At 43.7% G+C, this 27827-nt stretch overlaps 2 protein-coding genes across 3 annotated transcripts in view; one reads left to right on the plus strand and one right to left on the minus strand.

Annotated features, from left to right (window-relative positions):
• Window positions 1-14096, minus strand: part of NMRK1 (nicotinamide riboside kinase 1) — a 34522-nt gene extending 20426 nt beyond the window's left edge. The window contains exons 1-2 of the mRNA XM_060101111.1: window positions 14006-14096; window positions 223-276 (exon numbers count right to left, since the gene is read on the minus strand). Coding sequence (XP_059957094.1) covers window positions 223-251 — 29 coding nt within the window. The 5' untranslated portion in view covers window positions 252-276; window positions 14006-14096. The remainder of the gene's footprint in view (window positions 1-222; window positions 277-14005) is intronic.
• Window positions 14097-14434: 338 nt separating this feature from the next.
• The window catches only part of OSTF1 (osteoclast stimulating factor 1), a 49668-nt gene continuing 36275 nt past the window's right edge, over window positions 14435-27827 (plus strand). Inside the window, exon 1 of one of the 2 annotated variants that reach the window (XM_060102333.1) lies at window positions 14435-14731. In XM_060102333.1, the coding sequence (XP_059958316.1) occupies window positions 14698-14731 (34 nt within the window). In that variant the 5' untranslated portion in view covers window positions 14435-14697. The remainder of the gene's footprint in view (window positions 14732-27827) is intronic. The other variant, XM_060102334.1, reaches the window with a different exon arrangement.

Below are 27827 nucleotides of genomic sequence, written 5' to 3' on the forward strand. Positions count from 1 at the left end.
TTGTGTACTGACTCCCCTGTTTCTGTTTATAGGAAACTCGCCCATCTCCTGTTGGCATTTATATAGCCAATGCTCCACTGTTTTAAATTCAAATGTACTTTTCTCTTTTCTGGGACTCAGGAATCCTTCTCACTGCTTCTCCTTCCCCCACCACATCCACATGGAAACACCCTTTGGACATCCTGAGTATCTCGATCAGCTGTTTGTAGCAAAATTACTCACCCACCGATTCCAATGACAAATGTTTTCATAATTAGCTTTGAAAATCACGTCTTCCTAAAAAAAAAAAAATCGAAGGCACATCACTTAGGTGTCTAAAGAGATAAGAGTCCTAACTTACAAGGGCCAGCTGAGGGGGAAAGATGTCAGTGATCTTTGGGTTACCACCCTAGGATTATCCACATTCTGTGGGAAAGCTTCACACTATACTGGCTTCTCTCTGCCACAGTCTCCAGCTACGTGCCAACAGCTGACAGTGCTCAGGGCCTGTAAGCAAGTCAAGTGAACTAAAGGGGCCCCCACGGCCAAGCATACATCCTTGAGGATCTGTTTTCAAGGGCATGGAAGGTTGCTGAGCCACAAGGAACACTACAGAGTTTCATGCTCCCCTCAGGCAGGTGGCCTGTCACCTGCATGACTCAGCCCAGGGATGACCCATTACCCCCAAGGCAGAGAAGTGGCAGAGATGGCTTCTCTCTCCTTCTGAAATGAGGAGACAGTCACTGCTGGCCAGAGGCAAGAGGAAGTGAATTCTCTTTAAGTATGCTATTTCCTCACCCTAGGGCCAGGGTAGACAAACTTTCAAAAATAAGCCAGTTAGTAAATCTTTGAGGCTTTACGGGCCAAGAGACAAAATCAAGGTTATTATGTAGGTATTCATATACTAAGAGAGAAAACATTTCCACAAACTTTCTGATGGAGGTCAAAACATAATAATAATTCAGTACAATTTTTTTTTCCGTAATTCATGTCTACAAATGAGAAGAATAGAATTCCTTTTCTATTGGGATAACATTTCCCTTATTGGATATCAGAGTGAGTGTTCCCTACTACAAAATGGACTGCAGGTGTTCAGGCAGAGGGCCAGGTTTTATTTTTTAAAATTTTTTATTGAAAAAAATTTCTTTTAATATATATTTATTTATTATGTGGTTGCGCCAGGTCTTAGTTGTGGCATGCGGGCTCCTTAGTTGTGGCATGCATGTGGGATCTAGTTCCCTGACCAGGGATCGAACTCAGGCCCCCTGCATTGGGGGTGCAGTCTTTTTTTTTTTTTAACATCTTTATTGGAATATAATTGCCTTACGATGGTGTGTTAGTTTTTGCTTTATAATAAAGTGAATCAGCTATACATATACATACATCCCCATATCTCCTCCCTCTTGTGTCTCCCTCCCATCCTCTGTATCCCACCCCTCTAGGTGGTCACAAAGCACCGAGCTGATCTCCCTGTGCTATGCGGCTGCTTCCCACTAGCTAGCTATTTAACATTTGGTAGTATATATAAGTCCATGACACTCTATCACATCATCCCAGCTTACCCTTCCCCCTCCCCGTGTGCTCAAGTCCATTTTTTACGTCTGCGTCTTTATTCCTGTCTTGCCCACAGCTTCTTCAGAACCTTTTTTTTTTTTAAGATTCCATATATATGTGTTAGCATGTGGTATTTGTTTTTCTCTTTCTGACTTACTTCACTCTGTATGACAGGATCTAGGTCCATCCACCTCACTACAAATAACTTAATTTCGTTTCTTTTTATGGCTGAGTAATATTCCATTGTATATATGTGTCACATCTTCTTTATCCATTCATCTGTCGATGGACACTTAGGTTACTTCCATGTCCTGGCTATTGTAACTAGAGCTGCAATGAACATTGTGGTACATGACTCTTTTTGAATTATGGTTTTCTCAGGGTATATGCCCAGTAGTGGGATTGCTGGGTCATATGGTAGTTCTATTTTTAGTTTTAAAGGAACATCCATACTGTTCTCCATAGTGGCTGTGTCAATTTACATTTCCACCAACAGTGCAGGAGGGTTCCCTTCTCTCCACACCCTCTCCAGCATTTATGGTTTGTAGATTTTTTTTAACTTATTTTTTGGCTGCGTTGGGTCTTTGTTGCTGCGCGTGGGCTTTCTCTAGTTGCGACTAGGGGGGCTACTCTTTGTTGTGATGCACAGGCTTCTCTTGTTGCAGAGCATGGCCTCTAGGTGCGCGGGCTCAGTAGTTGTGGCACACAGGCTTAGTTGTTCTGCAGCATGTGGGATCTTCCCGGAGGAGGGCTCGAAACCATGTCCCCTGCGTTGGCAGGTGGATTCTTAGCATTTGTATTGTTAACCACCACACCACCAGGGAAGCCCCCGTTTGTAGATTTTTTGATGATGGCCATTCTGACTGGTGTGAGGTGATATCTCATTGTATTTTTTTTTTTTTTTTTGTACCTGGGCCTCTCACTGTTGTGGCCTCTCCTGTTGCGGAGCACAGGCTCCGGATGCGCAGGCTCAACGGCCATGGCTCACGGGCCCAGCCGCTCCGTGTCATGTGGGATCTTCCCGGACCAGGGCACGAACCCATGTCCCCCGCATCAGCAAGCGGACCCTCAACCACTGCGCCACCAGGGAAGCCCTCATTGTAGTTTTGATTAGCATTTCTCTAATGATTAGTGATGTTGAGCATCCTTTCATGCGTTTGTTGGCAATCTGTGTATCTTCTTTGGAGAAATGTCTGTTTAGGTCTTCTGCCCACTTTTGGATTGGGTTGTATATTCATTTGATAATGAGCTGCATGAGCTGCTTGTAAATTTTGGAGATTAATCCTTTGTCAGTTGCTTCATTTGCAAATATTTTCTCCCATTCTGAGGGTTGTCTTTTCGTCTTGTTTATGGTTTCCTTTGCTGTGCAAAAGCTTTTAAGTTTCATTAGCTCCCATTTGTTTATTTTAGTTTTTATTTCCATTTCTCTAGGAGGTGGGTCAAAAAGGATCTTGCTGTGATTTGTCATAGAGTGTTCTGTCTATATTTTCCTCTAAGAGTTTTATAGTGTCTGGCCTTACGTTTAGGTCTTTAATCCATTTTGAGTTTATTTTTGTGTATGGTGTTAGGGAGTGTGCTAGCTTCATTTTTTTAAATGTAGCTGTCCAGTTTTCCCAGCACCACTTATTGAAGAGGCTATCTTTTCTCCATTGTATATTCTTGCTTCCTTTATCAAAGCTAAGGTGACCATATGTGTGTGGGTTTAACTCTGGGCATTCTATCCTGTTCCTTTGTTATATATTTCTATTTTTGTGCCAGTACCATACTGTCTTAATTACTGTAGCTCTGTAGTATAGTCTGAGGCCAGGGAGTCTGATTCCTCCAGCTCCATTTTTCTTTCTCAAGATTGCTTTGGCTATTCGGGGTCTTTTGTGTTTCCATACAAATTGTGAAATTTTTTGTTCTAGTTCTGTGAAAAATGCCAGTGGTAGTTTGATAGGGATTCCACTGAATCAGCAGATTGCTGTGGGTAGTACAGTCATTTTCACAATGTTGATTCTTCCAACCCAAGAATATGATATGTCTCCCCATCTGCTTGTATCATCTTTAATTTCTTTCATCAGTGCCTTATTGTTTTCTGCATACAGGTCTTTTGTCTCCTTAGGTAGGTTTATTCCTAGATATTTTATTCTTTTTGTTGCAATGGTAAATGGGAGTGTTTCCTTACTTTCTCTTTCAGATTTTTCATCTTTCATATATAGGAATACAAGAGATTTCTGTGCAATAATTTTGTATCCTGCTACTTTACCAAATTCATTGATTAGCTCTAGTAGTTTTCTGGTAGCATCTTTAGAATTCTCTGTGTATAGTATCATGTCATCTGCATACAGTGACATCTTTACATCTTCTTTCCGATTTGGATTCCTTTTATTTCTTTTTCTTCTCTGATTGCTGTGGCTAAAACTTCCAACACTATGTTGAATAATAGTGGTGAGAGTGGGCAACCTTGTCTTGTTCCTGATCTTAGTGGAAATGGTTTCAGTTATTCACCATTGAGGACAATGTTGGCTGTGGGTTTGTCATATATATATGGCCTTTATTATGTTGAGGTAAGTTCCCTCTATGCCTACTTTCTGGAGAGTTTTTATCACAAATGGGTGTTGAATTTTGTCAAAAGCTTTTTCTGCACCTACTGAGATGATCATATGGTTTTTCTGTTTCAATTTGTTGATATGGTTTATCACATTGATTGATTTGCATATATTGAAGAATCCTTGCATTCCTGGGATAGACCCCACTTGATCATGGTGTATGATCCTTTTAATGTGCTGTTGGATTCTGTTTGCTAGTATTTTGTTGAGGATTTTTGCATCTATGTTCATCAGTGATATTGGCCTGTAGTTTTCTTTCTTTGTGACATCTTTGTCTGGTTTTGGTATCAGGGTGATGGGGGCCTCGTAGAATGAGTTTGGGAGTGTTCCTCCTTCTGGTATATTTTGGAAGAGTTTGAGAAGGATAGGTGTTGGCTCTTCTCTAAATGTTTGATAGAATCTGCCTGTGAAGCCATCTGGTCCTGGGCTTTTGTTTGTTGGAAGGTTTTTAATCACAGTCTCAATTTCAGTGCTTGTGATTGGTCTATTTATATTTTCTATTTCTTCCTGGTTCACTCTTGGAAGGTTGTGCTTTTCAAAGAATTTGTCCATTTCTTACAGGTTGTCCATTTTATTGGCATAGAGTTGCTTGTTGTAATCTCTCATGATCCTTTGTATTTCTGCAGTGTCAGTTGCTACTTCTCGTTTTTCATTTCTAATTCTATTGATTTGGGTCTTCTCTATTTTCTTCTTAATGAGCCTGGCTAATGGTTTATCAGTTTTGTTTATCATTTCAAAGAATCAGCTTTTAGTTTTATGGATCTTTGCTATTGTTTCCTTCATTTCTTTTTCATTTATTTCTGATCTGATCTTTATGATTGCTTTCCTTCTTCTAACTCTGGGGTTTTTTGTTCTTCTTTCTCTAACTGCTTTAGGTGTAAGGTTATGTTGTTTATTTGAGATGTTTCTTGCTTGTTGAGGTAGGATTGTATTGCTCTAAACGTCCCTCTTAGAGCTGCTTTTGCTGCATCCTATAGGTTTTGGGTCATCGTGTTTTCATTGTCATTTGTTTCTAGGTATTTTTTGATTTCCTCTTTGATTTCTTCAGTGATCTCTTGGTTATTTACTTGTGTATTGTTTAGCCTCCATGTGTTTTATTTTTTACAGATTTTTTCCTGTAATTGATATCTAGTCTCATAGCATTGTGGTTGGAAAAGATAGTTAATACGATTTCAATTTTCTTAAATTTACCAAGGCTTGATTTGTGACCCAAGATATGATCTATCCTGGAGAATGGTCCATGAGCACTTGAGAAGAAAGTGTATTGTGTTGTTTTTGGATCAAATGTCCTATAAATATCAATTAAGTGCATGTTGTTTAATGTGTCATTTAAAGCTTGTGTTTCCTTATTGATTTTCAGTTTGGATGATCTGTCCATTGGTGAAAGTGAGGTGTTAAAGTCCCGTATTATGATTGTGTTACTGTCGATTTTCCCTTTTATGGCTGTTAGCATTTGCCTTATGTATTGAGATGCTCCTATGTTGGGTGCATAAATATTTACAATTGTTATATCTGCTTCCTGGGTTGATCCCTTGATCATTATGCAGTGTCCTTCTTTGTCTCTTGCAGTAGCCTTTATTTTATTTTATTTTATTTTATTTTTTTATTTTTTTATTTTTTTGCTGTACGCGGGCCTCTCACTGTTGTGGCCTCTCCCGTCGCGGAGCACAGGCTCCGGACGCACAGGCTCCGCGGCCATGGCTCATGGGCCCAGCCGCTCCGCGGCACGTGGGATCCTCCCGGACCGGGGCACGAACCCATGTCCCCTGCATCAGCAGGCGGACTCTCAACCACTACGCCACCAGGGAAGCCCCAGTAGCCTTTATTTTACAGTCTGTTTTGTCTGATGTGAGAATTGCTACTCCAGCTTTCTTTTGGTTTCCATTTGCATGGAATATCTTTTTCCATCCCCTCACTTTCAGTCTGTATGTGTCCCTAGGTCTGAAGTGGGTCTCTTGTAGCCAGAATATATGCGGGTCTTGTTTTTGTATCCATTCAGCCAGTCTGTGTCTTTCAGTTTGACCATTTAATCTATTTACATTTAAGGTAGTTATCAATATGTATGTTCCTATTACCATTTTCTCAATTGTTTTGGGTAATTGTACGTATTTACCTTCTCTTGTGTTTCGTATCTTAATAAGTTCCTTTAGCATTTGTTGTAAAGCTGGTTTGGTGGTGCTGAATTCTCTTAGCTTTTGCTTGTCTGTAAAGGTTTTAATTTCTCCGTCAAATCTGAATGAGATCCTTGCTGGGTAGAGTAATCTTGGTTGTAGGTTCTTCCCTTTCATCACTTTAAATATGTCTGGGGCTTCCCTGGTGGCGCAGTGGTTGAGAGTCCACCTGCCAATGCAGGGGACATGGGTTTGTGCCCCGTTCCGGGAAGATCCCACATGCTACGGAGTGGCTAGGCCCGTGAGCCATGGCCACTGAGCCTGTGCATCCAGAGCCTGTGCTCCACAACAGGAGAGGCCACACAGTGAGAGGCCCATGTACCACAAACAAACAAACAAACAAAAAACATAAATATGTGTGCCACTCCCTTCTGGCCTACAGAGTTTCTGCTGAAAGATCAGCTGTTAACCTTAAGGGGATTCCCTTGTTTGTTATTTATTGTTTTTCCTTGCTGCTTTTAATACTTTTGCTTTGTATTTAATTTTTGATAGTTTGATTAATATGTGTCTTGGCATGTTTCTCCTTGGATTTATCCTGTATGGGACTCTCTGTGCTTCCTGAACTTGATTGACTGTTTCCTTTCTCATATTAGGGAAGTTTTCAACTATAATCTCTTCAAATATTTTCTCAATCCCTTTCTTTTTCTCTTCTTCTTCTAGGACCCCTATAATTTGAATGTTGGTGCATTTAATGTTGTCCCAGAGGTCTCTGAGACTGTCCTCAATTCTTTTCATTCTTTTTTTCTTTATTCTGCTCTGTGGTAGTTATTTCCACTGTTTTATCTTCCTGGTCACTTATCCATTCTTCTGCCTCAGTTATTCTGCTATTGATTCCTTCTAGAGAATTTTAAATTTCATGTATTGTTTTGTTCATCATTGTTTGCTCTGTAGTTCTTCTAGGTCCTTTTTAAACGTTTCTTGTATTTTCTCCATTCTATATCCAAGATTTTAGATCATCTTTACTATCATTACTCTGAATTCTTTTTCAGGTAGGCTGCCTATTTCCTGTTCATTTGTTTGATCTTGTGGGTTTTTACCTTGCTCCTTCATCTGCTGTGTGTTTCTCTGTCTTCTTATTTTGCTTAACTTACTGTGTTTGGGGTCTCTTTTTTGCAGGCTGCAGGTTCGTAGTTCCCATTATTTTTGGTGTCTGCACCCAGTGGCTAAAGTTGGTTCAGTGGGTTGTGTAGGCTTCCTGGTGGAGGGGACTAGTGCCTGTGTTCTGGTGGATGAGGCTGGATCTTGTCTTTGTGGTGGGCAGGACCACATCTGGTGGTGTGTTTTAGGGTGTCTGTGACTTTATTATGATTTTAGGCAGCCTCTCTGCTAATGGGTGGGGTTGTGTTCCTGTCTTGCTCGTTGTTTGGCTTAGGGTGTCCAGCACTCTGGCTTGCTGGTCGTTGAGGGGGGCTGGGTCTTAGTGTTGAGATGGAGATCTCTGGGAGAGCTTTCGGTGTTTGATATTACATGGAGTTGGGAGGTCTCTGGTGGACCAGTGTCCTGAACTTGGCTCTCCCACCTCAGAGGCAGAGGCCTGACACCCAGCTGGAGCACCACGACCCTGTCAGCTACACGCTCAGAAGAAAAGGGAGAAAAAAAGAAAGAAAGAAAATAAAATAAAGCTATCAAAATAAAAAATAATTATTAAAAATAAAAAATTTTGAAAGTCATTAAATAAATAAAGAAAGAAATAAGAGAGCAACCAAACCAAAAAACAAATCGACCAATGATAACAAGTGCTAAAAAGGATACTCAAACAAACAAAAAATGGACAGACAGAACCCTAGGACAAATGGTAAAAGCAAAGCTATACAGACAAAATCACATGAAGAAGCATACATATACTCACTCACAAAAAGGGAAAAAGGAAAAAATTATATCTATCTATCTATATATATATATATATAAAAGGAAGAGAGCAACCAAATCAATAAACAAATCTATCAATGATAATAAACTCTAAATACTAAACTAAGATAAACATAAAACCAAAAGCAAATTAGATGCAGAAAGCACACTCCAAGTCTACAGTTGCTCCCAAAGTCCACCGCCTCAATTTTGGGATGATTCATTGTCTGTTCAGGTATTCCAGTGATGCAGGTACATCAAGTTAATGTGGAGATTTAATCCGCTGCTCCTGAGGCTGCTGAGAGAAATATCCCTTTCTCTTCTTTGTTCGCACAGCTCCTGGCGTTCAGGTTTGGATTTGGCCCTGCCTCTGCATGTAGGTCGCCTGAGGGCGTCTGCTCTTCACTCAGACAGGACGGGGTTAAAGGAGCAGCTGATTCGGGGGCTCTGGCTCACTCAGGCCGGGGGGAGGGAGGGGTACAGATGGGGGGTGAGCGTGCTGCGGCAGAGGCCAGTGTGACATTGCAACAGCCTGAGGCACGCCGTGTGTTCTCCCAGGGAAGTTGTCCCTGGATCATGGGACCCTGGCAGTGGCGGGCTGCACAGGCTCCTGGGAGGGGAGGTGTGGATAGTGACCTGTGCTTGCACACAGGCTTCTTGGTGGCTGCAGCAGCAGCCTTAGCGTCTTATGCCCGTCTCTGGGGTCCGCGCTGATGCTGATAGCCATGGCTCGCACCCATCTCTGGAGCTTGTTTAGGCGGTGCTCTGAATCCCCTCTCCTTATGCACCCTGAAACAGTGGTCTCTCGCCTCTTCAACAGCTCCAGACGTTTTCCTGGACTCCCTCCCGGCTAGCTGTGGTGCACTAGCTCTCTTCAGGCTGTGTTCACGCAGCCAACCCCAGTCCTCTCCCTGGGATCTGACCCCTGAAGCTCGAGCCTCAGCTCCCAGTCCCCACCTGCCCCAGTGGAGGAGGAGACAAGCCTCTCAGGCTGGTGCGTGCTGGTTGGCACCAATCCTCCGTGTGGGAATCTCTCCGCTTTGCCCTCTGCACCCCTGCTGCTGCGCTCTCCTCCGTGGCTCCAAAGCTTCCACCCTGCCCACCCCCCCATCTCCACCAGTGAAGGGGCTTCCTAGTGTGTGGAAACTTCACAGCTCCCTCCTAGAGGTGCAGGTCCCATCCCTATTCTTTTTTCTTTTGCCCTACCCAGGTATGTGGGGAGTTTCTTGCCTTTTGGGAGGTCTGCGGTCTTCTGCCAGCATTCAGTAGGTGATCTGTAGGAGCTCTTCCACATGTAGATGTATTTTTGATGTAATTGTGGGGAGGAAGGTTATCTCCATGTCTTACTCCTCCGCCATCTTGAAGGTCTCCGGGTGCGGAGTCTCAATCACTCCTCACCACCAGGGAAGTGGTGCCACCAGGGAAGTCCCTAGGGGGCCAGGTTTTAGCTGCAGCCCATTGCTTATTGACCCCTGGTATGGGGGGTGGAGGACAGCTTCATGCAAGGTCCCCTAAGGCTCACCAAGGCAGTCCTGTGGATATTCCAAGGACCACTGTCATCCCTTTAAGTGAAAAGATGAAGCTCAGCTGCAGGGAACCTTAGCATAGTGGTTCTAGAAGGCTGCCTCTGACTGATGCTGCTCTTTTTTCCTGACTGCTCTGGTGGGGTGACCAGGAACCTAAGCTGTGCCACCTGGGGTGTGTGGTGGCTGAGCTGGAGGCTCTCAGCCACCCTCCCAGTTCCTATCCTGTGTCCCCAGTGGGGAGGTAGTAGGGAAGAGTGTGGTGGAGGGAGGGCTGTTGTTCCTTGGCCTGTCCTCAGTTTTTTCAGAACACAGTTGGCCCTCCATGTCTGAGGGTTCCACATTTGCAGATCCAACCAACAGTGGTTTGAAAGTATTTAGGGGAAACAATTTCAGAAAGTTCCAAGAAGCCAAACTTGAATTTGCTGCACCAGCAACTATTTATATAGTATTTTCATTGTATTTACAACTATTTTCATAGCATTTACATTGTATTAGGGATTACCTGTAATCTAGAAATGATTCAAAGTATGTGGGAGGACATGCATAGGTTATATGCAAATACTTTGCCATTTTATATAAAGAACTTGGGTACCTGTAGATTCTGGTATTCCTGGGTTGGGGGGTGTTGTCCAATCACCACCAACCTCCCTACTAATGAACAGCTGTATTCCAAATTGAGTGCAATTTAGTAAGGTTTGGTTCCACTTTCATTTACTAGACTACATGAGACAAGAATGTGACTGTGATAGAAATAAAATATCAAGTTGGACATCTGAGTTTCACCAGGAGCTGCATTGTTGAATATTTATCTCCATCCAAATTGCCACAGTGTATCAAGGGAACAATTACATATAGTGGGTATTGTAAAATAAATTTTTACACTGTAATTTTTCTGCTTTTGAATTATATTTTACCTTATTATTATTATTATTTTATTTATTTATTTATTTATTTTTGCGGCACGCAGGCTTCTCACTGTTGTGGCCTCTCCCGTTGCGGAGCACAGGCTCCAGATGCGCAGGCTCAGCGGCCATGGCTCACGGGCCCACCCGCTCCACGGCATGTGGGATCTTCCTGGACTGGGGCATGAACCCATGTCCCCTGCATTGGCAGGCGGACTCTCAACCACTGCGCCACCAGGGAAGCCCTACCTTATTATTATTTTTAATATGTCAGTGCAAGGCTGCCAACTATCCTTTTTTGGGAAAGGAAAGGTTGCCCTTTTCCAAGCAAGATGGTAGCTTGCTTACATTTTTTGGTGCTAAATGTCCTTTCTCCTATGAAATCATGTTGGCTAGGTAGTAGTAGATTGATGTCCTCACTTGGCAAAATAAGAAAAAAAATTCATCAAAGTTTGTTATTCCTTGCTTCCACGTCACTTATTTTTGGATAATTTATCAGAGCATACATTCTCAAGCCTGGAGAAATATAGCCTTAGATATCACACAGTCCACCCCTTCATTTTGCAGAAGTTGAAACTGGCCCAGACAATGGAGTGACTTGTTCAAGATCACATGGATAGTAAATGGAAAACTAGAGAGAGTTCCCTGGTGGTCCAGTGGTTAGGACCCAGCGCTTTCACTGCTGGAGCCCCGGTTCGATCCCTGGTCAGGGAACTAAGATCCTACAAGCCGTGAGGTGTGGGCAAAAAACAAAACAGAACTAGAAACAAAACTAAACCAAGTGAGTTAACTTCTTTCCATCTTTCTAAGCTGCTAAAAAGCACTTTATTACCAAGAGCAAAGAAAGGATGTTGCATAGGTGCTGGCTTAATTGTGAGGCTCTCATGTATAATAGATGTTATTTTTATTGATGTATTATTGATGGGGTATTTTCTGTATCCACTGAATGGCAAGGACTACTAGTCTCCTGTGCTTCTTGCCACATCTATGCATAAACATGAGGATGTTGTACTGATTACATAGCAGGTAAATAACAAGGAAGTGTGGCTGAAGCACTTGAAATAGGCTTGAGGTGGTTATTTGGGTGGAAAATCTAACAATTCAGAAACTAACAGTAAGGGAGTCAAGAATCTTCTTATGACATCTCCTGGGCTCGGGAGAGAACTCCCACAGTCAAATGCCAGTTTTTACCAAAATAGGAACCCTCACTTCTATATTAGTTAGCAGTTTTAGCCTTTCCAAGACAGTGTTTGGGTAAATATTTGGCACAGTCCATTAGCAATGAACAGGTGACACTGTGGTGGGAGGTTAGGGAATTGAGAGAAGCACAAGCAAGACCTATGGCTGGGCTGAGTGGCTGGGGTGTGGGATGGGTATAGCAATTCCAGAAGCCATGTATTTCAAAACCAGTGTTGGATGCACAGGGCAGCTTCAGGTGAACTCTAAGTTCAGCCCTGGCACTGTCGATCTCCACACCATGTTCTATTATTTCACTGCCTGTTGTCCCGTTTAAGAACTACTTTAAAATCACATTTAAAAAGCTTGCACTCGAGAGGTGCCAGGCTCCAAAAATACGTAGAAGTAGACTTCAATGAATGAAACACAATCTCCTCAATGAATGAAACACAATCTCCATCCCCTACAAACTGTAAATCACTGGATGTCTCCGGAGGGACAACCATTTGGCCTTTCCAACCTCATCAATCCAGGGCATCCAATTACTAGGAGTACATACCACTGCCACTCTTGTGGGATATTTATGTACAGCTGACCCTTGAACAACTCAGGGGTTGGATATGTCAACCTCCTCACAATCAAAAATCCACGTATAACTTTACTCAGCCCTCTGTATCCACCATTCTGCATTCTCAGATTAAACCAACCTTGGATTGTGTAGTACTGCAGTATGAATTTAGTGAAAGAAATCCGAGTATAAATAAACACATGCAGTTAAAACTTGTGTTGTTTAAGGGTCAACTGTACTTTATTCTCCAAGTAAGTGCAAGGCTTTCCTCAACAGCAGAGTGAATTTGCTTAGGAGGAGGAGAACAGATGAAGATGGCAAACAGCAAATCCAAAATGAGTACTTTTAACTTTTTTATACTTTTTTTTTGTTGTTGTCTTTTTTTTTTTTTTTTTTTTTGCGGTACGCGGGCCTCCCTCTCACTGTTGTGGCCTCTCCCGTTGTGGAGCACAGGCTCTGGACGCGCAGGCTCAGCAGCCATGGCTCACGGGCCCAGCCGCTCCGTGGCACGTGGGATCCTCCCGGACCGGGGCACGAGCCCGCGTCCCCCGCATCAGCAGGCAGACTCTCAACCACTGCGCCACCAGGGAAGCCCTATATACTTTTTTTAACCCTAAGTAAAATATGTTGTTGAGTCCTTTTTTCATAACTGGTATGTGTTTACTATATTTAAATTATTTCACTACTAAATACGGTACATTTTGGATTCTAAAAGAGTGAAATGTTTCAGGACTTCTCACTCATTTATTTAATTCAATATTTTGATTATCTTCTATGTGACAGGGTAGTCTTTTTCTACTATTTTTTAAACTTTGCTCCTTTTTGGTAAATGCCAAGGCTGGCGTGTTTGAATACACAACCTTTGCCCAGTTCTCTTGGAATCACTCTGTCACTAACCCATAGTAGAAACTTCGAAGCTTCATTTTACATAGACTCTCACGTAAAGTTTTTCTTTTCAATTTTTCTTCCCCCAAACATACAAGCGATTTATCATATTGCCTGTGCTATTTTGAATTTACGCACGGTGCATTTACTGTCTGCTCCAGCCCTTACCGCTCAGTGGAAATTCAGTCGGCTAGGTCTGGGGTCGGCAAACTTGCTCTGCAAAGTGCTAGATGGTAAATGTTTTTGGCTTTGCGGCAGCTGCTCAACTCTGCTGTTAGGAAGTGAAAGCGGCCGCAGACAATACATAAGCAAATGACCGTGGCTCTGTTCTAATAAAACTTTATGGATACTGAAATTTGAATTTCATATGATTTTCACGTGCCACAAAATCTGCTTCTTTTGATTTCTTTTAAGCCTTTAAAATAAACTTGAAAACCATTCTTAGGCTGTACAATAACAGGCAGCAGGAGGGCTGCAGTTAGTCAACCTCAACGCTAGAGGAGTCAAGCTGGCTCCTCTGGCAGGGATCAACACCTGACCCTGAACTCAGTGACTTCTCCCAACCACCTGTCCGGTCTCTAGAAGGCAGACTCCCGTTTTCAGGATTATAAGGGGGCGTGAGGGCACTACACCATCACGAGTGCACGTCCTCCTTGGCAGGCCACTTATCAGCCCATTTAGGGTGGTAGGAGTCCCAAAAGGCCTTGCAAGACACAACGGGGCTCGGGCTCCAGCGCAGGAACACTTTGGAAACACCTCCAGGCCCCAAGGAGTCTGCGCGGCGGGGCGTCAGGCAGGTACTTACCGGGCGCCAGTTCGAGTGCTCCCAAGCAAAGCGGCACAGGCGATTGCCAAGCGCGCCTGTCACTAACCCGCCGCAACCCCCGAAGCTCGTTAACCGAGAGGCCCACGGCCCCTTCCCCCGTGCCCCTCCCGGGTGAGAGGTGGCGCAGGACAGAGGTGGCCAACTTAGGGCTCTGCCCCACCCTGAGCGGACGCGGGGCCCGACTCCGGCCAGCGTTGGATGGGGCGGGACTCCGGCGAGCGTGGTTGCGCGCGCGCGCTCCTGCCCAGTCCAGCCCTTTCCCGTCCAGGGCGCGCGCGGCCAGGCAGGCCCCGAGCCTGCGGCGCCCCCGTTCGGCTCCCGCTGCTTCGGCCGCCGCGCGCGCCGCCGTGCGCGCCGCCCGCGCTCCTGCAGCGGCGAAGCTGGCAGCCGGGGAGCCAATTAGCTCTCGGCGAGGCAGCGGCTACTTCCTCGTCTGCCCTGCTGCGCGCTCTGGACAGCTCTGTCGGCCGCGGGGCGAGGCGGGGCGCTGCGCCGAGCTGCTCTGCCTGCCTCTGCTCGTCCGGGTGCCCAGGGTGGACGCAGGTCCTTGAAGGCGCACCACTGCAAACCAGACATAAAGAAACTCTGAGGCACCCGGAGTGTCGGCTGGAGGGGCGTTCGGTTGGCTTTTCGTGCGTGGTCTTTAGAAATCAGCCGCTCCAGGAAGAGAGATGTCGAAGCCGCCACCCAAACCGGTCAAACCAGGTAAGGAAGGTGCTCGCTGGGTCCCCTGGCCGCCGCCGTGCCCTGCGCTCCCTCTGCCACTTGGCAGGGCAGATAAGGCACGTACCCGGCCCCGAGCCTCGCTTTCGATGCCACCCACCAGGGTGGGAGTTGTTAGCGTTGCTGCGTTCGCTGCAGGGGACGGATCGTTTTGGATAGCAAGAAGCTTTTCGAGGAATTTTAAAAATTTGATTTTTAAAGAGGAGTCACCCTCGGTTTTGCAGCATTGTCATTCGCTGCAACTTTCCAGTCGACGTGATGGCTACGTCCCATTGAGATTTCCTGGAAGACAGGGCCACTGATCTCCCTTAGGAAAAAAATTAAATAAATGTCTTGAAATGGTTTTTTAGCCACTTCCTCTTTTTTTTTTTTTTTTTTTCCCCAGTGTGTGTCGCTGTCAAGTTTTAGTTCTTGACCGGCCAAAGCGAACGGGAAGTGCGCTGCTGGTAGGGTGGGGTGGGTGAATGAGTCTCCGCAAATTGACCTCGAGATCTTGGGAAAAGCTTTTAGAAAACTGTACTCGAGCTCCTGACTAGAAGAATCTAGGCTGCGGCAGAGTAATCTCAGCTATTACTATTCGGAAGTGTCACTTTATCATGCAGTACAAGTCATTTGCCTCCACTCCCTCAGTGAATTAGGCGAGTTAAACTGGAGAGGGTGAGCTTACTAAGTTCCTCAAGCAGCTTTCTTGGCCGATAGTCCTTGTTCATTTTTTATTCGATCCTTGGAATATTTTCTGGGACATGGAGAAAGGAAAATTTAAAAGCGACTGGGGTATTTCAGTTAAACACTGTAATAAACTCTTTCGTGCATTCATTGAGTAGGTAGTTACTGAAAACGTGGGAAATGGAAGAGACGTGGCTGTTACATACTCTGAACTTTTTTCTTCCAATCTCATGCAACTTCATTCAGCATAGCACAGGCTGACATTTATCCATTTACATTGAATTTCGAAGTAACCTTGATTAGGAAGGAGTAATTTCAGTGATTAATTTTTTTTCTTGATTTTTCTAAACTTTAGTCAAGCACTTCAACTTTCATGATTTTCCAGTTTTCTTCCTTTACCATCATACAGTGGTAGTTTCAAATCATTTTATTTGAAAATTATGTACATACTCACATATATGACATAGTCATTCACTGAGGACTTAAATTTTGCTGGGCTGGGCGTGACTTTGTTGGGACTTTGGCTCCACTGTGAGCAATGGTGGAGAAAGGCTAGAAGTGGGCTCTGTGCTTCTTTAGATATGGAGTCTGATGAGGAATTTGCATTTTAAGTGCGTTTGTAGGAGGCAGCAACCTTCTACACTCAGATGTAAATCAGGACCTCAAGTAACCAACAAAGAAGAGTTGTTCTTTGATAGCTCAACAGAGTACTTTATTTCAAAGAAGGTCCTGAGAAGCCGTTCATGAGGTTTTTCATCTCTAGACGTTAAGTGATGTCTGTGCTGTAGCAGGAGGGACATCGACGTGATGTTTATGTGTGTGTTTGCCCAGGTGTGGCTTAGGGATCACACGGCCATGGCTGTGAAAGCCTGGAATACTAACCAATAAGGCCACTGAGGAACTCCCTCACAAAAACTTTTTAAAAAGAGACTTTATTCTAAGTCTCGAGGTAAAGATGGGCCAAAAGATGTTGAATGAGATTTGGACTAGAATCCTCTCATTCGAAGCACGTTTGATAACCTTCCTCTGTAGTTAGAAGCCTGATGTCTGACCTTGACCAATTCTTTTAAATGGCTTATTGATTTTGGTGGTGGAAGTAAAGTGGTATAAATATTTCGCTTGTCTTGGGAAAATAAATTAGTGGGACTTTGAAGGAGCATATGTCAGTGTTTTGGGTTCTTTCATATTTACAGTAAAAACATCATAAAACTTCAAAGATGTCACACATATGTTGCTTATATAACACCTTTGAGAGGAAAAGGTTTTCACCTAAAATGATCTGAAGTTTTGTATAATTTTTTCTTCTCTGAATAAATGAATTAGTTAAAGGTGAGATACGGAGTTGGCTCGAGGTGTGCACATGAATAATTTTCCTTCATAAACTTGATGCTCTGTTAATACCTGATGGCAGAATAAAGTCTGAGAAACATCTTGAAAATTCCAGAATGATGATGATGATGATGATAATAGTAATAGTTAACATTTATTTGGCCCTGAGTGTCAGGCACTGTGCCAAGTACTTTGTATGCTCCGTCTCATTTAATTGTTCTAATTTCCCTATGAGGTGGATCCTAATATCCCCATTTTATGGATGAAATAGGACTTAGTGAGGTTAAATAAACTTTGTGAGGTCTCAAAGCTAGGAAGTGGTTGGTTTGGCCTGGGAATGGAACAAAAGCCTTAACTGGAGTCTATGCATTTTGGGCAGAGAAACCTGTGAGGGTTCTTTTAGGTTGGACCGGGTTTACTTGGGCAGCCACCTTTATTAACTTATGCAGTTGTATTATTTGCATTTGCTTTGTATAGTTCCCCTCTTTAATTGGATCTGTATTAGACTATTTGACACTTAAAATTGTTTTTTAATTTAATTTAATTTAATTTTTTTTGGTATGCGGGCCTCTCACTGCTGTGGCCTCTGTAGTCGCGGGGCACAGGCTCCGGATGCTCAGGCCCAGCGGCCACGGCCCACGGCCCACGGGCCCAGCCGCTTGGCGACACGCGGGATCCTCCCAGACCGGGGCACGAACCCGCGTCCCCTGCATCGGCAGGCAGACTCTCAACCACTGCGCCACCAGGGAAGCCCATGTTTTTTAATTTTATATTGGAGCATAGTTGATTAACAATATTTGACACTTTTTGAGAGTAGAATAGTCTCTTGTTTCTTTGTAACTGCACAGCAACTATACTTTGTATGTGTGGCAGTTACATAAAAAGTCTTGATACATACTAAAGTCTTTGTCTAGAAGAAAGCAGGGGAGACTGTGATTGGGCATATCTTGTAGCTTCACATTAAATAGCAAAGGATGGAGGCAGTGTCCATCAACACGACTCCTGGAAGTAGTGGGGTCCCCTCCGTCTTGTGTTTTCAGCATTCCCATGGTTTGACTTCAATGGGACTAAGTGATGAGCTTTTCTGACATGCCTCTGTAAGGGAGAAAAAAACTTTTCCTCTACCCTCTTAGGTTTGATATCTAGTTACTGTGAATTAACTGAATTAAACCAACAAAAAACCAGATTAACAGGAGGAAAAGGCATACAAATTGAATTGATGTTTTTAATTTTATGTGCATAACGGCTATACAGAAAAGAGTCAAAATCCAAAGAAGTGGTTAGACTTGGACGTTTATATACCACTTTAACAAAGGGCGACACATTGTAGAGAAGTGACTAAAAGGAAAGAGGCGTTGAACTTCTGGGGGAGTAAATTGTGGGAAGGTAGAGATATGGGGAAACTAATGGAAAATAAGAGTTATTTTAGTAAGGTTGACTTATGCAGAGTCATCTCTGTGCCATCTCTATCCCTGGTGATAAGGGTTCTTCTCCTCTGTCTTTAATGGGGGACCTACAGGAGGAGGATACCTTCATGGGGAATTTATGCCTTGCTTTCAGGAAGATGGGGGAGGGCTCAGAGTTCTTCCTGTGTCTGCTTTTTCTCAATTGCCTTCAACTCAAAATAATCCTTATGCCAAAGTGGCATATTTTGGGTTGACATTTTCTGATCCCCTTCACCTCATATACTTCACGTCCAATGAAGACCATCGCCAAATTTGTCCTCACTTGCTTTATGGCCAGGGGAAGCAAAATACATGGGGGTGAGGAGAGGAGGAGAGAGAGGGGGCAGACACACCCTTTTAGTGGGCTGACGTGAGCTATTAAGTCAAAATTCTCTATTGACTTGTCATTCATACTTCAATAAAGCTGGGGAAAAAAGATTCTCTATCAGATAAATTAAAGGACTTTGGGAAAAGAGTATCAGACACCAGTATGGAGAGAGATTTCTGATTCTTACTGCATGGTACTCTATTGTATTTATTTAACCAGACCCATATTAAAATGCGCTTCGATCATTTCCACTCTTTTGTTACAACAAATAGTGTTACAACAGCCTTGTTGCTTACCTGTGTGAGTATATCCACAGGACAAAGTCCTGGCAGTGGGATTGTTGTGTCAGAGGGTATGTGCATTGCCGTATTCACAGACATTTCCAAAATGCTCTCCAAAGAGGTTGTACTAATATACTTCCCTACCAAGTATGTGTGTGCATGCCTTACACAGAAAAATTACAACGCATGTGATAGGAGATATTATCAAAGTGTGGTCAGAGGTCTAGGAAGTACAAGGCAAGGAGCTTGAGGAAGCTGAAAAGATGTCACAGAAGAGGGGAAAATTAAGCAGGGTCTTGAATGCTGAGTAAGAATTTGGTAGGCAGAAAAGAGGGAAAAGTCGTTTTGACGTGAACAGAAATGAAATAACTTGACATGACGTCCTGCCCACGTTTGATTGACTGCGTAGGAGCTGAGCTTCTCTCACAGAAGCCAGGGGGATTTGGTGTGGAACTGTGAACCAGAGAAATTTGTTCTGAATTAAAGAGAAAGCCGTTTGCCTAGTGTAGCAGGTTGTGGAAAACAGTATCGCTCCACACAGAAAGCAAGCATTTGAACGTCCACATGTGAGCCATCTACTCAGGTGCTTTTATCTGTTTGTTAGAGTGTTAACAAGAGCTGGGGGTGGTAGTTTGCAGAAATGAGTTAAAGAGGGCCACAGCTTCAACCCACTTACACAGGTCACTGGTGGGACCGCTGAGGCCACCTCCTTTTTATTAGTTCTTGCCAGTTGTTTCCCACTCACTGTTTGAGTATCTGTAGAATTTTTAGAAAGTTACAAGGCAAATCTCTCAGCTTACTCTCAGGGTAAGAGTTAGGGGAGAGTTTTGTATTTGTGCATTTTGATTAGCATGTTCAACTTGTTAGCATTCCTTAGAATTTGGTAAATTACCTTGGTTTTATATTCTTGGAACCAAAGAATGTACTCATTCTTTTCTTTTCTTTTCTTTTTTTTTTTACCCCCCTGTGGACATGAATTTATTAGAGGAGCCAGCTCAGAGTGGGTACAAGTTGCAGGTTGAGAGGAAGGGGCAGGGGGCATGGGCAGCCCTGCCAGCCTGAAGCCAAGAAGACAGGAGGCCTGAGGGGGCACAGCCAGTAGAGCACTGAGTCAGCAGGCGAGCAGACAGGCTGGTCTTCACCCTCCAAGTGTCAGGGCCGAGGGCAGAGCAGCAGCTTCGAGAGGGTGTGGAGGATGTAGGTGCCTGGCTCCAGTTGCGGCTAGGTGGGCAGGACGGTGAGGAAGCCCCCCACCCCTGGGGTCTTCAGCCACTGAGAGACAAGCTTGGGAGGGAGGGTGGTGCCACTCAGGGTTTTGGGAAGAGCACTTGGGTAAGACGGGCAAAAGGTGGAGGTGGTGGCTGCAGCAAGAGGGCAAACCACAGAGGGGACAGTGGGATGGCGAGAGGCCGGGGGTCCCGGAGTTGGGGGGAGGGATCTGAGGGTTGCTTCCCAGTCTGGTGCTCCTGTTTCCCAGGGAACCTAAAAGCAATTTAAATTCAAATTCAGGAAGACCCTAGAGACGGATCTAGGGTCTCTAGACCAAGTTGATTCTCTTGCTGGAGGGTCTGCCTCCAGCCTCTTAACAATGATCTGAAAGCAGCCCTAGAGAGTCTTTCTGGCATCCCTACACTCCAGGGATTTTGGTAGGTTCTGAGAAACTCATGGGTCCTATTTCAGGATTCTCTCATCTACCAGGAAAGGCTTGATTCAACTCACTTGTATGAGACAAGGAAATTACTTCCACCTGGAGGGTGTTGTGGAGTGGCTGTTATCTTCTTGGAATTTCTTGACCCAATCCATGCTTAGGGGGAGGACCCCTCCAAATTCCAGCTCTCTGAGCATAGATGAGGGCAGCTAGAGGCTGAGAGAAGCTCCTCCAGGCTTTTGGCACAGTTGGCAGGTATCTCAAGACTCCAGATTTGGAAGATTCCACAGAGTCTCATATTTCCTTTCTTGGAAACCAGATTCTTAGGACTATCTCTAAAATGTTGCCTATCCATGTTTACAGGGTTTGGGGGCTGCTTGTTGGGCCCATTGTTTTGATGAGTCAGTGCAAGTTTGTTGACAGTAGCCCTGGGAGGACCTAAACTGGTTTTTCAGGCAAAGAAACTGGCTGGGAAACATAGCAACAGACACCATTTCCTCCAAAGTTCATTTCTGAACGGTATACCAAACCCGAGATAGTTTTCAACGTTGTTTTTCTGTTGAGGAGTAAATCATTCTCTGTTATTCGTCTGTACTCAGGTTCTAAATCTAAGACACGCAAGCAGCTGCTAACCACAACCTGGGCCTACGTTAAGCAGAGCCGTGAAGTGGGAGTCAGCTGCTTATGGTGACTGCCCGCTTCCTCTTTCGAGGAGTCTGTCCCATCCATAGGGCTGCTTCTAGTTCTTGCCTAACACCTTGCCACTCTTGAGGGCCAATTCTATACCTAAATATTGGGTCTCTAAATGGTCCCTAGGACTTGACACTGGTTTAGTAGGAGCTCTGTTCTCCATAATGGGTTCCTGCCCGTTTCCTGATTCGTGGTTGGTACTGGGTCTCTCTGATGTTTTGACATCTAACCAGGCACTCTCTTGTTAACTGGCCCTGGGATTTCTGCTGCCCTGAACCCTTGTCATTAGCTTGCTTGGACACGTGCTCCATGTTGTACGGCCCTTTGGCTAACACACCCGTGCCTTTCCAACATGCTGTGACCTTAAGATTGGCGTCGGTCTGTGTCTGCTCTTAGATGGATTTCCCCTGGGTTACCCATCCTTCAGACCTAACCTTTGGCAGACCTGAGCGCCATAGCCAGTTTTTGTTGGAGCTCTGATTTTGGTACCTCTGGGACCAGGGCCACATGCCCAGAGAGCCTTATAATATCCCGCTCAGGACCATCCTGGTTTTCGTTGCTGACATCACCTGGAACTTGGTTTCCTCTTCTCTTAGTTCCACGGGCCTCTGAGAATAAACTCCCTGCTTCACATCTGATGAGTAAATTCACCTGCAGTGTTAAACCAATCATTGATTTATCAAAATCCCCTTCCCCAATGTGCTTACATTAAAAAATAAGCTAAAAGTAAGATTCCTGAGAGAGAAATTCGCTTTTCAAATGAACTAGTCTTTAGTAATAGGAATTTAAGCATAAAGGTGGGCTAATTAGGGCAGTTATTCTAGGACCAAGCTGTGATCTGGAGGAGAGGGATGCAGAATATAGTCATGGGACATGGACATTAGTTTTGGGGTGAAGTTCTGGTCCCAGTTTTTTTTTTTATTAATTTGCTAGGTCACTTTGATAAGCAGTCCCTAGTCTACTCTGGGCCTCAGTTTTTCATTTGATTCTAAATCTGATTCTGAATCTTTATTGCCTTACGCTGACTTTTCAGCTAATTCCCCAAATTTCTACACGATTTCATCCTGTGCTTTTTATAGAGCCCCTGGACATTTTCGATAAGCTCCACCCATCTTCCTGCTACTTCCAGTGTTCAGTGCCACGTGAATGCAAACATGGAGGAATTAAATACTTTTTAAAGGCAGTTCATAAATCCAGATTTCTATGAGAGAGAGAGAGAAAGAGAGAGAGAAGGATGGGAAGTGGGTTAGGGTGGGGACATAATGTATTCTTAATTAGGTCTGATCTGATTTCATTTAGGTCTCTGGCTACACAGGGCAGTGGAGTTTTGGGTTTTTTTTTTTTTTTTTTTTTTTTTTGCAGCTGCCTAGAGGGCAACATTGGGATGGCTCTGTAGAAATGTGTCTGGGGTCTGCATGCACAGATTCCAGTAAGACCCTCGCAAAATGTAGCCATCATGTGGATGTTTATGTTTGGAAAATGTATAACATTAATTTTAACTCAATAATATCAGCTCCGTAGATTTGAGATCTAAGAATATATCTTCGGCTAGTTTTGTTTTTGTTTTTTTGGGCTGAGTTGGGTCTTCATTGCTAAGCACAGGCTTTGTCTAGTTGTGGTGAGGGGGGCCTACTCTTCATTGTGGTGCGTGGGCTTCTTGTGGTGGCTTCTCTTGTTGCGAAGCACAGGTTCTAGGTGCGCGGGCTTCAGTAACTGTGGCATGCGGGCTCAGTAGTTGTGGCTCATAGGCTCTAGCGCAGGCTCAGTAGTTGTGGCACACGAGCTTAGTTGCTCTGCGGCATGTGGAATCTTCCTGGACCAGGGCTTGAACCCATGTCCCCTGCATTGGCAGACCGATTCTTAACCACTGCGCCACCAGGAAAGCCCTTTGGCTAGTTTTTAGAAATTAATTCTCTGTGTAAAATACTGTTCAGAATTCCCTTTTCTCCTTGTTTTCTTTCCTGTCTTTATTGGAGGTGATAGTTTTAAGCCATGAATTCAAGTTCAGACCTCGCCGTATAGAAATTCTCACATTTCATTCCAGGAAGGAGGGTTTTCAATGCTTCTCTCTAAAAGAGGATTGACAATCTTCCTCTAAGAGAGTGGTTCTCAGCCCACCCATCGCTCTGTCAGTTATGTAGATCTCACACAAGAAACCAATTCTTTAAAGAAAATAACATTTACATGCTTACAGGGCTTCTGATACAATGACAGTGTTAAGAACATAGAATTGTACTGATGGGAATAAGTTTTATTGCTATAACTTTAGAACTCACACACAAAAAATTTGGTTCATAGTTAAAAATTATTATAGTGCTTTTGAGTATTAATTTTCCACTAAGCATCTTTAAGACTATAGGTAAAGAACTGCAATTTGTTAGGACAGATGACAAGAGGAGGCAGGGTATGTCTGCATCTGGACGGTGGGTACTGAAGGAGGGCAAATTCCTAGTAATTATTACAAAAGCCTGCAATTTGGATGACCGTTGCATATTGGTGGAAAGCCACTGCCCTAGAGAGCATGGAGTTTTCCCTCTTCTGTCCCTGTGGACAGAGAGGTTATTTTCACTGTCTACCCATCCACATTGTAAACAACAAATAGTTCTGCAAGCTCAAGGGAGGGGACCAGCGGTATTCCTAGAAGTTTAAGAACAAATTCCAATGTCTCAATACTTTGCCTTCCCCCATGACCCTGTGTTAATAAAAAAGAGAAATGATCTTCTGGGCATCCATTAATGAAAGAGTTAAGAAAAAGTCCAGAGCAATTTGCAGTCTCAGGAGTAGGTGTGAAAGGTGCCTTGGGCCTTCTAGTGGCTGACGTTAGTCACTGAAAGTAAGTGTAGAACCCTCAGGAATGTTACCACAGCTCCTGCCCAAGACCTTGAGTAGAAGGGAGATTTTCATAAGAACGGTCCTGTAATTACCCTATGTTAATTATAACCCCAGAAAGCTAGAGCTTTTTGTTTGTCTCTCTCTAGCCTTGTCCTTCTCTAGGGGGAAGTCCTAAGGACTCCATTCTCTCTTCCTCTGTTCCTCCTCCCAACAGCTGATCTGGTTTGGGAAAATACCTGAGCATTTCTTGGGGTTAAGATTCTCCCCTGACCTTTTCCAGGAGTCACTTGGTCTCTTTGGGTCTTCCCAGACCTTCCAGTTGTAGCCCCTCCTTTCCATAGGCAATCTTGACTTTCAGGACCAGGTGAGTTGGGCAGAGGAACTCATCACCTAGGGCAACCCCTTGCCAGGGCTGAGTCTTCAACAATGCCAGGTCTGGCCCTGGAATGGCCGATGGGCGTAGCTACCACTAGAGGTGTCATGTCCAACGTTTCAGGGGCCACCGGGCAAGGCTCACCACTTTCATGCCAGGAACGTGACCCTTTGGAATACTTCATAAACCTTTTTTTTGTGTGTGTGGTACATGGAACTCTCACTGTTGTGGCCTCTCCCGCCGCGGGGCACAGGCTCTGGACGCGCAGGCCCAGCGGCCATGGCTCACAGGCCTAGCCGCTCTGCAGCATGTGGGATCCTCCCGGACCGGGGCATGAACCCGTGTCCCCTACATCGGCAGGCGGACTCTCAACCACTGCGCCACCAGGGAAGCCCTTCATAAACCTTTTGAAGGAGCACTGTTGTGTGACTTGAGAAAGGATGCAATTAGGGAAACAATTTCCAGTTTAAAAGCTGTTGTCTTAGTGAGTAGATGATCTTGGAAGGAATGAATGTCTTAGACATCTTGTTGGTTTCCTGTAGATGGCCTCTCTGAACTCACTTTCCTGGTTTTGGTTCTGTTATAACTCTGGATAGGGACTTTTTTTAACATCTTTATTGGAGTATAATTGCTTTACAATGGTGTGTTAGTTTCTGCTTTAAAACAAAGTGAATCAGCTATACGTATACATATATCCTCATATCTCTTCCTTCTTGGGTCTCACTCCCACCCTCCCTATCCCACCCCTCTAGGTGGTCACAAAGCACCAAGCTGATCTCCCTGTGCTATGCAGCTGCTTCCCACTAGCTATCTATTTTACATTTGATAGCGTATATATGTCCATGCCACTCTCTCACTTCATCCCAGTTTACCCTTCCCCCTCCCCGTGTCCTCAAGTCCATTCTCTACATCTGCGTCTGTCTTTATTCCTGTCCTGCCCCTAGGTTCTTAAGAACCTTTTTTTATTTTTTTTTAGATTCCATATATATGTGTTAGCATACGGTATTTGTTTTTCTCTTTCTGACTTACATCACTCTGTCTGACAGACTCTAGGTAACCATCCACCTCACTGCAAATAACTCAATTTTCTTTCCTTTTATGGCTGAGTAATATTCCATCATATATATGTGCCACATCTTCTTTATCCATTCATCTGTCGATGGACACTTAAGTTGCTTCCATGTCCTGGCTATTGTAAATACAGCTGCAATGAACATTGTGGTACATGACACTTTTTGAATTATGGTTTTCTCAGGGTAGATGCCCAGTAGTGGGATTGCTGGGTCGTATGGTAGTTCTATTTTTAGTTTTTTAAGGAACCTCCATACTGTTCTCCATAGTGGCTGTATCAATTTACATTCCCACCAACAGTGCAAGACAGTTCCCTTCTCTCCACACCCTCTCCAGCATTTATTGTTTGTGGTGGATAGGGACTTTTTCAGAGTCTCTCATATGTGCTGCAGAAGAAAATTTTAATTCTTCTTCTCAACTGAGAGGGGCTCAGTTTCAAGGTTATTGCTTGTTCTTTGCCATCTAATTAATTTTTCCTGTTGTGTTTGATAATATTTTTCACACATCCAGAGTTTGTATTATTATACAAGAGTTCTAGGATTAACTAGAAATAGTAAAATGCTCTCGCTACAGATTTGACCCCTGTGTGTCCATCCGGTAAGCATGAAGTGAGTACTTAAGCTCTGTTCTATATCTCTAGAGATTCTCTTATTCTTTTTTTAGATACAGTGTATATCTTTGTCCCTATATCAGGTTTAAAAAGGGGTTCTGCTTTAAATAAAGGAAACATTTTTATCATCATGTTATCTTGCTAGCGTGTGTCTTTATAGAGGGCTAAAGCCATTTTTGTTGCTGTTTTTGCAAAGTTTTATTTCCCATGTACTAATTCCCAAGGAATTAGTCATTCATGAAGTCTGAAGTTTAAGCTTGTCCACTTATTATTTGCTCAAATTAAAAAAAATCTCTTGAAATAAAATAATTTCCAAGGCCATTTTTTAATATATTCTGAGAATATTTTATTATTGCAAGGAGTACCAGATATCTAAATCTGAAAAATTTCCATTTGGTCTCTAAACACTGGTTACACACGTTCATATGGTAAATGTAAGGATAAGTATTTTTGGTGAAAAATTTTTCATTTTTTGAGTGTGTGTTTCCTTGGTCCTGATGTGCAAAATATTTCTTAATGTGGGTATCAGAAGAATTTGAGAAATCTCTAGCCCATCTGTGCTCAGGTCCCCAGCCTAATCTCTCACCATTTCTCCTGCCAGGCTTCAGGCACATTGATCTACGTGACATTCCTAGGCCACCCTTTCTGGCCTCCAGCCCCTCTGTCTGTATACTGCTCTGTTTCCCAGGTCTGCCCTACCCTGTCGCCTGCCCCTCTTTGCCACTCCTGTCATTTTTCCAAAAACAACAGCCAGCACTGACCTAAGAGTTACCCACTGTCTGTGTTGCTTACATGATTCCTGTATTCTCATTTTTGTGAGTGAGCATACTTGGCATTACAGTTGCTTGTCTTTCCACCAATTCTTTTTTTTGGTAGTGAGATCAGAGAGTCAAAGAGGACAAAGGAGGGGAATTCCCTGGTAGTCCAGTGGTTAGGACTCTGTGCTCTGCTTGCTGAGGGCCCAGGTTCGATCGCTGGTTGGGGAACTAAAATCCCACAAGCCGTACGGTGTGGCCAAAAAAAGAAAAGGACTCATGTTAATAAATACTCTGCCGATAAATAAAGTACACATAATTTTTAGGTTGTCCTTCAATAGGGCATTAAAAGAGACCATGTTTTCCTGGTTATATATGGGATTTGTATTCTTTGTAGACAATTAAGAAAATAGAGAAGAAAATAAACATGACTCATAGTTCTACCACCCAGAGATTACATTGTGTTGTTGTTTCCTTCCAGTTTTCCTTCTGTGAATATCTTTATTTTACATAGCTGATTGTATGTATAAATTACCACCAGTGGTATTATATTTACATAACATAAGCCTATCCCCCCAAAGCTAATTTTTTTAAAGGTTATGATAAATCCCTTTCTTATTATTACTGTGGTAACCTGTGTAACAACATATGTATACATTTACATGTTCATGCATTTCTGTTTTTTTCTGTAATTCTATATTCATTGCTGTTATGGACTGAATGTTTATGTCCCCCCCAGAATTCATGTATTGAAGTCCTAACCCCCAATGCGATGGGGATGGGGCCTTGGGGAAGTAATTAAGGTTAGATTTGGGTCATGAGGGTGGGGCCCACATGATGGGATTAGTGTTTTTGTAAGATGAGGAAGAGAGATCTCTCTCTCTGTTCCTGTACAGAGGAAAGGCCATGTGAGCACACAGTGAGAAGGCAGCCATCTGCCAGCCAGGAAGAGTGCTCTCACCAGTACCCAAATTGACCAGCACCTTGATCCTGGACTTCCTAGCCTCTAGAACTGTGAGAAGTAAATGTTTGCTGCTTAAGCACCCAGTC

Source organism: Mesoplodon densirostris, chromosome 6 (assembly GCF_025265405.1).
Source record: "Mesoplodon densirostris isolate mMesDen1 chromosome 6, mMesDen1 primary haplotype, whole genome shotgun sequence".
Lineage (NCBI taxonomy): Eukaryota > Metazoa > Chordata > Mammalia > Artiodactyla > Ziphiidae > Mesoplodon > Mesoplodon densirostris.